The 12,304-nt window shown below is 34.2% G+C and overlaps 1 protein-coding gene across 6 annotated transcripts in view; it reads right to left on the bottom strand.

Annotated features, from left to right (window-relative positions):
- Positions 1–250: 250 nt before the first annotated feature.
- Positions 251–12,304, bottom strand: part of LOC128673948 (G protein-activated inward rectifier potassium channel 3-like) — a 39,596-nt gene continuing 27,542 nt past the window's right edge. The window contains exons 1-9 of one of the 6 annotated variants that reach the window (XM_053752132.1): positions 11,120–11,647; positions 7,714–8,155; positions 7,092–7,271; positions 6,719–6,898; positions 5,670–5,859; positions 4,588–4,712; positions 4,014–4,119; positions 2,779–3,157; positions 251–2,427 (exon numbers count right to left, since the gene is read on the bottom strand). In XM_053752132.1, coding sequence (XP_053608107.1) covers positions 2,346–2,427; positions 2,779–3,157; positions 4,014–4,119; positions 4,588–4,712; positions 5,670–5,859; positions 6,719–6,898; positions 7,092–7,271; positions 7,714–8,155; positions 11,120–11,217 — 1,782 coding nt within the window. In that variant the 5' untranslated portion in view covers positions 11,218–11,647 and the 3' untranslated portion in view covers positions 251–2,345. Of the gene's footprint in view, positions 2,428–2,778; positions 3,158–4,013; positions 4,120–4,587; positions 4,713–5,669; positions 5,860–6,718; positions 6,899–7,091; positions 7,272–7,713; positions 8,156–11,119; positions 11,648–12,304 lie in introns of those variants that run through there. The other 5 variants (XM_053752129.2, XM_053752134.1, XM_053752133.2 and 2 more) reach the window with 5 other exon arrangements.

Here is a 12,304-nt window from a genome sequence, read left to right as displayed (position 1 = left end):
AGTAAGGAGACCTGTGTTATAAGATACTAAGTAAACGATATTGTATTTTATAACACAACAAAAAACTTCGATAATTTTCCAAGACCTATCTAATACTCGAAAAAAATATTTTTGGATCAAAGTAAAATTTCAAGCCTTGGCTTTGTAGCCTCACAGACCCAAAAGCAAGCAAATGGGAACACGCGGGGATAAGAAATGAGTTATAGAAGCTTGTCAGGAAATATCGAGAAGGGAAAATAAGAGAGCTATATTTAAAATACATTTTATTTGTCAAGTTCTCTTTAGGAAAATACAAGCGATTAGCGGCGCCCGCGCCGCTGAGCCAGGCTTTCGCCTTTACTCAACACTTTAGAAAGCACTAGGAACAACTTACTTTCATAGAATTCATTGCAATGCGTCTTTAATTTTAAATGATCTGCATAAAAATACATAAATAAATAGTATTATTACATTTCGTCACTATTTTGAAAAAGGTATCGATATTTTTTCGAATTAAAATTGTGTCTCAATGGCGTTTGAATAATATGCTCTTTTTACGGTTCTTGTCAGCTATATATTAAGGACAAGGTACAAACTATCAATACAAAAATGTAAATTCTGTTAAGTATTACAAAAAAGTTGAGTGTTTTATTAGTTCGCAATTATGGGTATGTAAAATCATATTTACTTAATTGCGTACTACAAAATACTTAACCTATGTAAACATTATGTATTAAAGTCATCTATGATATAAAAATATATAATATTTATTATTTAATTACGAAATTTGAAAGCAAATCTAACTTACATTAATACATTATCATAGAAAACGCTTAATTGGAAGCCGAATAATTTAGAAATTTATTAAATAGCAATAAGTATCACATTTTCAATAAATATTTTTCGAATACTTTTACCACAATGTAATACAAGATTACCTCAGGCATTTATTGTGATTCCTACTTACATCAATCTCTCTTTCACAACACGGTAACTCAACTTTATTAAAGAAATTTCCATAAATGACATAATATAAAATTTTAGTAATGATACAGAAAATCTAACCAATAAAATCGTAAATAAAAAAGCACCCAAAAATTAAAAACAAATCAAGGCACAGTTTGAATTTGGAATATTTTTAAAGAAAACTTAATAACGATATTACGAATTTTGTTGCTGGTTAGTTCCAGTTTGATTATAAACATAACATTCGAAATTTCAAATTATAATTTTAGGTTATTTCTAAAACAAAGGAGTTCTCCCTTAAATTTTACTACTTCATTATATTTGCACTCAGGATTTAATCCATCAGTTTATTTTGTCTAATATAAGTACATGATATAACTACAACTAAGATTCTCAATTCTAGATATATTTTACAATATACCTACAGACATTGTTTACAGTATTTTTTTGTCATGGTCTTTAGAGTCTCTAATTCAAATATGAACGAACGGGTTAGCGACCTTTTCTATTACATTTTGCTCGTGCAGCAAATAACTACAGGTATAGGATATTTAAATCTTACTTAGACTTACTGTTCCTCAGGTTCTTACAAGGATGTCAATGCTAGATAGGTTTAAAGCTTTTCTTCATCGATTACTTACCGTCTCTGCTTTGAATAAGCTAAATCAACTAAATAAATACTTGTCCTACTAAATACAACCCTATCTGATACATTGATGTCACTTTCAATTTTGGTGAAGCAGTAGAAACAAAAAGACATAATGGCATAAAGTCCTTCGAAATACATTAGATAGTAGAGTAGTCTTCAGAAAAACTATTCTAAGGTACTTGATCCGAGCAAATATATCTAATTTAAAATTTCATCTAAGTTTGTAATAAATACAATTTGATAACAAATAGTATTAATTTTAACAGTCGTATTTTAATACAAATTAGTACCTACTTATTAATTACAACTTCTTAGACTTTCAAAGTTTTAGGTTTATAAATTTATCAATAAAAAAATATAATGAAAAAGTACAAAAAACATGTCTTTTAAAATTACTGATAAGAAAACTAAGAAGCTATGAAATCACTGTGAAGTCAAATTGAATAAATATTTCCAGTGATTTTGAGTGAGCAAATACAAAACATCCTGTATACTTAAGTATCTACAAATTGTGATAGACAAAAAATTTTATCAAATATTCATAGCATTACGAAGCTGCCTATTTCTATTCTCCATCAATTTGAATGTTCTCAATGCCGCTTGCGAACCTCACGCGGTTACGTTTGCTGTTGCCAATACAGTTGCAGTAGCGGTTGCTGTAACAGTTGCAGTAGCGGTTGCTGTCCCAGTTGCAGTAGCGGTTGACATAACAGTTGCAGTAGCGGTTGCTGTTTGTAAGGGGTCGCACGGGTCAAGCCGGCTCGGCCTCCGCTGACGTCACCAGGATCGGGATCACCGGAGTCTTCTCCTCGATGTGAGTGCTGCTGGGGGATCTGCACGTTGTACATGTTTTAGTTCATTATTATTATCATAGTAGTATCCTTATATCTGAGGGGATTGACGGATTTGTATGAACTTGGTACAAGCATATTGAGAATAAAATCTGGAATCAATAATAAGAAAATTTCGTACCGAATTTTTTGTCTAGGGTCTCAGCTAGTTAGTTATTTAAACACAAATAACTGGTACATGAGGTATACGATGTAAATAAAAAATATTAAATAGACTTGATGGAATAATTGATTGAGACTGATCTCAAAATTCCTGCAACGACGTAGATAAAAAAAATGGAACGCACAGTTGACCATCATGACACCCGGAATTAACAAAAAACCGATACTTACTTTTTCATTCGGTCGCGCTCCTCAAGTTTGTGGTCATGGCCGTTGACCATGTGGTTGACTCCGTTCGGGGTCAGACCATGGACTCTCTTCATACTGGCGTGACTGTGGCTTCTGTGGATATGGCCTTCACGAGACTCTGATTGCCTTTCCTGATTCTTAGGGTGATCGCCATTTTCTACAGCTAAATGAGTGTGACTTGGGTTTCTAGACTTTTCGTTTATATGTTGGACAAAGTTGTTTTGCGCCATGATTCTGTTTTCTCTAGCTCTCGCTTCCGGGATTTTGATTTCGATGTGCTCGTCGATGGACATGGAATCTACCGAGCTCATGTCTAGCGTATCGTTTGAGAAGGTCTTTGGGATGGTGCCAAGCAAGCGGTCTGTAAACGAAACAAACGCAGTTTAACATTCTGTTAATGTACAGACAAAAGTGCTTTACGATTGTGAGGCAGTTTAGATGCTCGTAATGTTAGAACAAGCCAGGGTTTAAAGAATTACGAGTTCGCAGGAAGAGCATAAAATCTAAAATAAATCATAAACTAGTTAATTGCTATATAGCGATTTATAAATAATAAAAATAAAAAATATCAATATTTAAATACAAATAAGAAGTATGTACGTAGGTACTAAAAGATACGAGAGATTGTGTGTACTATTGCACTTGTAAAAGAATATCAGGAGTTGATTGAACTCCACTGCGAATAATATCTACATAAACAGATGACGTATTGAATAATAAACTCTAATCAAAACAAATAAAATACCATAATAATGTTGATTGTAATTGGAATTTTCTGGAAAGAAGCAAATATTGCGATCTGCGTGCGTCCAACAAACGTCTGCAAAGATTTACGAGTTTACAGTTGTGTGAACGTAAAACGTACAAGTGTTTAGGAACAACAGTTTATTCAGAGCTAGATACTGTAGCATGTAATGTAGGGCCTTTTAAAACTAAAAGAAGAAGAAGCTAAAATGGTATGGGTGAAATTGTAGGAAACAATCAAAAAGCTTGCTCAACACTTGACAATGACGAGGCACAGACAAAAAAATTTTTAGAACGTTATAACACACGAAGATTTATTTTCTAATTTAGAAAAATAAATAATTAGTAATTACTTTTTAATAATTTTGAATTTAGAACAAGAAATAATTTTACTTTTTATGTTTTTTGACTACTTGAAAAATTTGATACATATTGCTGACAACGAACGCACATAAATAGAAAGAAACGCTTACCAAGCTTTTGTGACGTGGAGACCGTGGTTCGCAGATCGTCGAGCTGCTTGGCCGAGCACAAAGGGGTGTCCACCTCGTAGGTGTTGTTGAATCTGGTGTAATCAACCTGAAAATGTAAAAGTGGCTATCATATAAGTTGTCATTTAAACTGCTTACCGTGAAGTTGGACTATTCCAAGTTGGAGAGGTAGTTATTTTTAATCAGTTTATTTATAAACGTAGGTACCTAAATATTTAATATCTACGTATCATATTAGGCGTCAACTACTCTGGAGAAAATCACGATAACACGATAGGTCATAAATGCAAATCAATGTTGTTTCTCTCGAACACATTATAATAAACCAGTAATAAAACATAAACATGTGACTAAATCACACGAGTGTAAGAAAAAATTACGTATTCGCTTAAATTACTTCCAGCAACGGCAGGAATGCTAAAGAGGGTTGACGCCAAGCAGGTGGCCGGTCGTAAATCACAGTAATCTCAATCCATAACCACAGGATCTTAACAATTTGAAGATTTATAGGCGGACCTGGACTTTGGGGCGTCACAGCCGAGACATTGATACTCACTTCATATTCTCCCGTTTCCTTTCTGAAGGTGACCATGGTCTCGAAGCGGTGCCCCCACAGGATCTCCGACGGGAGGAAACTGCTTCTAGCCTGGGTCGTCATGCCTGTCGACTCGATCACTCCCTCTGTAATGTAAAAATATGTTTTCTGTATTTTCAATCACCAGTTTCAATTAAATGAATGGAAAAAAACCTATTAAAAAGTTTAAAAAACTTGCTATATAAGTACTATTACATCGATACCACATGCGAATGCATCCGTGTACAATAACGTTAAAGTTTTAAAAGGTATAAACTATTTACATATCATAGTCCCTCGAATTTTTCATAAAAGAAACAAATAGTTGTATCTATGTCCAAGAAAATATTGTGCAGCGAATATCGTAAGATGCTCAATGATTTTTTTGACATGTCACACACGAGGTGTAAGACACGACAGCTTTTGGATAGTTTCCCAACAATTTCCTTTGCATACCTACCTACCTAAATTGTAAATGTTAGTATATTTTGGCACAATTATTTGCTTTCTAAATTCGAAATGTGTATTCATTCATAATCAATGATCAGGGCAAACCACCAAACCGCTGTCTCGGACGGAAGTGCCGCAACATGTGGTGTTGCGATTTATAATAATTATTTTGTTGCTTACAAAGACTTACAATGGATATTAATAGGTACTTCATTTCTGCTATTAATGTTTATTGAGGTTTATTTTTAATATTTATTAAAAGTTCTGTCGTAAATTATGGCGTCCGTAAATTATAAACTGCCCTTGGCACGCTACTTTGCTCAGAAATTTTAATAAACATATAAGTGAATAGCATTTTTGGATATATTTTAGTCTTCCTGAATGTAGACCCTCCAAACACAGAAAATCATTGATACTGTTTTCAAAATAAGAATATATAAAGTAGAAAAAAATAAATAAAAACGTATAAAAAATCTATAAATGATTTATAGGTTCAATTTTTGGATATATTTTAGTTTTCCTGAATGTAGACCCTCCAAACAAAGAAAATCATTGATACTGTTTTTAAAATAAGAATATATATATAGAAGAAAAAATAAATGTGCCTTTCTTACCCAACATGACAACGATTTCGAATCTCTCCCTGAGCATATCCGAAGCTGAGAGGTTGTACAACGGGGACTTTTCATTAATTTTGTGGACTATGGTCATGGGCCAAATGAACATCAGCCTGTCTTCTTCCCCATCAGCCCCAACCTTCAATTCCTGCTGGTAGAATGGCAGCACCTCGCCTTCCCTGGTTATCTATTGAAATCGAAAAGTTTTATTATTTTTATGCAGCTAATTAATAATAGTTTAATTAAATTTAATTTAATAGTCTTATTTAGAAACTAATTCATATGTTTGAATAGGAGAAAACAAAAGGCCTTTTACTACATATTACGAATATTATTACAAATATGCCTAATAAGTATTACTTCTACAAAAAGCTTTGAAAGTTATTTTGGTAACGTGCGTGTTTAAAATTCTACATATTATTTATATTAGTAGCCAAAGCAAATTTACAATATATCTGTCAAAAGGCGAAATATAGATGCAATATTGGCACCGTTTAAATTAAAAAAATGTTTTTATTGTCATTAGTATCAATGATTTGTTTTAAAAAAATCTTGCACAACATATAATTAATATTAACGTGTGTTCGCCTTTCGTTGCCAATTGTAAACAGTAGCAAAGCATTAGAAATAAATCGGTAAGATTCGTTTTAAATATTACTACTCTTACAGGCCACTTGAATTGATATAACTCAGCTGTAATGAGTAATTTGATGATTACTTGTATGAAAAAAAATAAAAGTTGCCTCATAACACAATGATCAGCTATTAAGGCCGCATCAGTTTATTTTCTAATTTGTGGAAACATTGAAAACAAACCGTAAAGATACATAGATAAAGTTACTATTTCAATGCAAATAGCCTGAGGTTAGTTGGTAGATAAAGCAGAAAGCAGTGATTGAGGTAAGGCGCTGCAATCATACGAGGCCAATGTCAGTAACTCTAGTCCATAGACGGGTCAGATATACAGATCAGAGGACGAAGAGCACAACATAGCAAAATGCATTCAATACATATGAATATTACATTAACATATGTACAGGCAGTACCTTTTTACGTATTATCTGGGCGCGAACGTGAGCTTCGAGAATATGTGACTTGCGGATATCTCCGACGCGGAAAAGAAGACAAAATTCCCCATCCCTTAAGCAAATGACCGCGTTCCTGGAGAACAGGAGCGTGGTGTTACGTTTTTTGGCGCGAGCCAGCTTTGCGAATATAAGACCCACCTATGGACAAGAGAGAAAAAAGTTTTGAAATATGAAATTCCAAAACCAGAGCAGACGAAATTTGAAGGAGTCTCAGTGTTCGACGATCCCGAAGTTAGAGAACAAAGAGTCAGTGCCAAGTCTATAATGAGGTAAGCGTGCTGTCTGACATCCCCAATCACTAACCAGTCTCCGGTTTGTCGTAATAATATACCTTGCGGCGGATTATCTGTGCTCTTATATGGGCTTCGACAATATGTGATTTTCTCATGTCGCCGACTCGGAACATAAGGCACAGTTGGCCGTCTCTTAAGCAAATGACGGCGTTGCGGGAGTACAACAGGGTCTGGGCTCGTTTCTTTGGTCTAGAGAGCTTTGCGAACACGATTCCCACCTAAAATTAGAGTAACCTTGCAGCATCTGTCGTCAGATACACTGGACAGACGCAGGCGGGGTGCAAATTGTAAACATATCACTACAAATCTCGTTTCCGTAAATATATTATTAAACGTTCAGATAATCTTCGATTTTATAAGCCTAAAGTGCCATAGTCAGGTGGTAATTATTTTTAAGAGGGCATCTGGATCATATAGTCCATTACTCTAATATGCTTGGAACAGTGCCAGGTTTATTTTAATATGAAATTATCATATTCGCATCGAGCAGGAAGATTTTTTTATGATGATTATAACGCATAAAACAGTACTCGTAATACCTAGTTTACGTGAAAATATTACTGCCTATATTGTATGCTTTCTCTTCTTTTTTTTCCAAGTGTTTATGTGTAGAAACGTAAATTTTCAATACATAAAATCGCATTATAAAATAAACCTTACCATAAAAGCTTGAATGAAGACGCCTACAATACTCTGTAAACACATAACGAAGATAGCCTCAGGGCATTCCTCATTTGTAGTTCTGGATCCATATCCTATCGTGTGCTGGGTCTCGACGGAAAAGAGGAAGCACCCGGTGAAGGTATTAACATTATTGAGACAAGGAGTGAAGGTGACGTTAGGGTTGGTTTGGGGGCTTAGGTCGCCATGGGTGAAGATGATGAGCCACCAGATGAGTGCAAACAGGAGCCAGGAGAGGATGAAGGAGAGTGCAAAGACCATGAGCGTCCAACGCCACTGAGCGTCGACGAGGGTAGTGAAGATGTCCTGGAGGTATCGGCGCCTGCGTTTGGCCACGTTCCATTGCACGACGTTGCAGTCCCCGTGCTTGAAGATCACACGCTTCCTGACTCGCCGCGCTGCATAGCGGGGTGTGCGGTATCTGAAAATGAACAAGGGAAATTTTAATGATGTATGGTAAAAACTAAAAAGTTTTTAGAGAATAAAATCTTTGCGAACTGTAAATATTGGACAGCTATGGTATTATAAGTTCACGCACTTTTTAAAATTCTAAAATTTTGTTAAACAATGTTACATTAAAAGCAATTACTTTTCAAACAAAATGACAAATCTTTGTGTTTTAAGTTAATGTCGTCCATAAAAGTTAGCAAGAAAATCTAACGTCACGCAATTCTTAAATTTCAAGTGGACGCGATAGGTATTAAATTACAATTAGTGTGATTGTCAAAATTTAGCTTAAACAAAATTCATCATTTTCAAGTGGTTTAACATTTCTCTTATTCAGAAAAAGTTGAATAATTAAGATCATAGATTAAACAAGGTACAGAAGTACATCCAGTACATTTCATCATAATAATCCATCATGCGTATTATATACCTATGGAAGTATTATATATAATATTGCGCGTCGTAGTTTGTAGTCCTAGCGTCATAGCTATACATAGATAGGTACTTTCTTGCATGCTAATGTACGAGTATATATGTATAGTATACGAAGTGCTCTATCTGATTGTCGCTTTATATATTTAATTTGTGACATGGCGCCAGTATTAATTTCCAGGTCGTTGTCATTGAAGTGTTTGTTTTCCTCATAGTTTTTATGCTATTATCTTAATCCACGTGATTTTTTTTATAATGTATAAGAAACATGCGATGATCAGCAAATTAACGTCCATGATAAGAAAAATAAATAATAAGTTTTTTAGAAAATGATATTTTTGACAAAAGCTTAAGAGATCTTCTTGCATTCAAAAAGTGCCAAAATAAATTTTCCGTTCAGTAAACCGTTCTATTTTTTACTGACGTAAAAATCTTTTAGCTTAGCAAACATGAACTATGTCACCCACTCGAAAGGCTTACAGGCTCTCCCAGCACTTTAGATTATATCACTCGAGACCCCATAAAGCAAGCCTTCCACTCCAGCTATCAATGCTTTTATATTAAAATCCTAGTTATCTTTGTGAGAGACTAAAAATATGATGAGCCTGGAATAATAATAAAAATGATAAGAAAAAATGGCATTCAAGCGCGAATTGTGATAACATTTCAATTTATAGTAGTTCGTTATTGATGAAATTACCAAAACATAATTTAAATACGCCCAAAAACTGCCTCACTTCTGTGAGAAATTTATTTTTATTGTGTTTCGTGAAACGCAATAATAAATTAAATGAAAATTAGAGCATTGGAATAGTATCACGTAAATAAATTACCAAGTCGCTCATAGTTCGGAGAGGAAAAAGAAAGCTAATTAAGAAATAATGTTCATTAAATATTTTATTTTGATTTCAATTAGATACAATTATTTTTAATTATCGTTTAAAAGACGACTAGGATTTTTTTGTAAATTTGGCAAAAGAAAGGAGGAAAAGAGAGGTGACAAGATCTAAGCGGACGATGAGAAGCGGCCACGTGGCGCAGCAGTCATCACAATAGAATTTGCGTAACTATGTTATGAATTGATACGTATCAATGTTGTGAGTAACGTACTGCAATACAATGCATTCCGACATTTTCTTTCAATGCTCATAAATATTACCGAACTGTATTTGCAAAATTCTTTAAAAAAAATTTAAGAACATAAAATATGCATAGAAAATAAGCAAAATATTTCATTTATTTTCCAATGCTTATGTATCTAATTACCTGATAGGCTTGATAAGGTTCTAGCATGGTAAATCGTAATATTTCCCGATAAATATTGCATAAAAGAGACTAAAAAATTAATGAAGAATATAAGATAACTATATTTTTCTAATCAACCGATTTCATAGTGTGTTTGTAACACACTAATACAAAATATGTAATTTCGCAACAATTCTGACTAAACGAGGCATTTATCACAAGTGGCGAGTAGGAATGTTAACTACTAATGTTAATCAATTTGTGACGCCAGTAAGGTTTGTAACTAAACCGATTATAAATACATAGTCTTAGTTTAATTCCTACTATTTAAACTGTACTTTACACAATCTTCGAGATAACTAACATGGAAATCGCGTGGTTATTCCATAGTGCAATAAAATGTAACCCACTTTGGACAGTGAATTAGATTGCAGTAACTAGTACGAATAGTATATCAAGTAACGACAAACTATTTAAATTTTAGTTTTAATGTTGTTTTAAAGTTTTTTCTCTTTTAGTAGTTTATTATTGAAAGTATTCCTGATTTCTGTGCCATATAGGCTGTTATATACAAGCATGTAAGTCGTAATACCCGTATTAAGAAGGAATTAAATTTCCTGAGTTTCACACTAGTGTAAAAGCCGGGAAATTTATTACCCCCTTTAATTGGTGTGAAGGTAAAGTCGTGAAAAGTACGAAATATAAAATACAGTCTTTAGTAACTGTTTTAAATATACTAAAATGCCCATTTTACTGCGTGACTCTTGAACGGATGCATGCTCGGTTTGGTATGTATGTTATTCTACAGGTACTTTTTACACGACTGCCAAAAAAGGATTGTTATGTTTTCAGGGTTCATGTATATATGTGAGTTTCTTTATTCCACTATAACTCTTAAACGTCTTATCAGATAATGATGTGTGACGACATTCGAGAGCAATACGATGTCTGAAATTTGAAATAAAAGATAATGAGTACGACGAACAGGTGGATATTTCTTTAACGTGTTTTGTTTATAATGACGGATAGACATCAATTAGTGATTACAGAAGAAGTGCGCACGTTAAAACCAATATTAGCAATTCCAAGAAACTACACACTGGGAATGTTTCGGCTTATCTCTTGCCAAATATTTGAATCCGCATTTAAGAGACACCAATTTCTATTTCTTCTTTCAAAAACGGTCACAACTATGATATTATTTCATTAATTAGTCCTTATTATATGTAATAAAGACCACAGTTCCGAATATAACACTTACTTCTGTGATTCTTCCCTCCAGGCAGTCTCCGAAGAATTTATGGGCTTCCCAGTCATAAACATAGAAACCTGACTGAGACATCTTTTGATTGTCGTCATTCTACACAAGTAAATAACACACTGCTTCCCAACTATCCTCCTCTCAATGAACGAGAATGTTTATAGACTAAACTTGCACAATGGAATCAAAAATAGAAGCGAAACCAGCGCTATCGAATGTTGCGTTAACCTTACATTAAGTTATCACACAAACGTTATGCCCACGAAATGTATCAACAATTACAAAATCGTCTCCAATCTATCTTTTAGAAGAACATTAATAAGGGATTCACTGAACACTTCCTTTATATCAAAGAGGAGCACCACGATTTTTCGCAACATCGTCCCAAAGGTCATTCCTGTTCGGAATCACAATGGTGTTTTTGGGGATATTGGACGAAACTGCGTAATTTCTTTTGGTGGATATTGTTCGCGATAGCCGTGCGCTCGGTTCGCTACTGAGTCGCACGGATGTTTTATGAAGACGATCCGAAACAAGGCGTCCTGTGCCAACTGATAGTGGCGCCGCCTCGCGACGTCCCTCAGTCTATTTTCTGAATAAAAATCTGACTGGCGAAAACCTACATAATTGATATATGTTCGTCTGGATAGAGGACACTTACATTCTGAAATATATTGCTTGAACGTTATTTCCAGTTGCGCGAATCAACTCGCTCGAAAGATGCAACGTGTTTTGATGGATTTTTACGAATATTTTCGATAGGGTTTTCGGCCACGCGAATTTCCACGCCACGCGAATTGGAATTTCCTTCAGATTGTTTACATTGTTGGGAGTGTCGCACCGACTCAGATGTTTGTATGCAGACCTAGGCAACAGCACTCGAGCAATTCCAATTCAATTTATGACGTATTCGTTCCAATTTTCTCACGACAACTGTTGCCCGTATAGTTTATGTTATTATGTCTGCAGTAAATAAAGTTGTTCTAATAAATTTGTTTATAATATTTTATCCATAAATTGAGTTTGTTATATGTATTAGAAGTATAGATTTATAGTTCAGCTAGTAAGTGCAAGAAATAAGACACAAAATAATGTTTTCTTACCATATATCTAAAAATGGACAGGAATTACCTGAAGAAATTATAATTATGCTTAGTTATGAACAGTGGATAATGTGAATGAGCC

The sequence above is a fragment of the Plodia interpunctella genome, chromosome 11, assembly GCF_027563975.2.
Source record: "Plodia interpunctella isolate USDA-ARS_2022_Savannah chromosome 11, ilPloInte3.2, whole genome shotgun sequence".
Classification (NCBI taxonomy): domain Eukaryota; kingdom Metazoa; phylum Arthropoda; class Insecta; order Lepidoptera; family Pyralidae; genus Plodia; species Plodia interpunctella.
The sequence above is the reverse complement of the archived record's forward strand: the minus strand, read 5'-3'. Positions and strand labels throughout refer to the sequence as shown.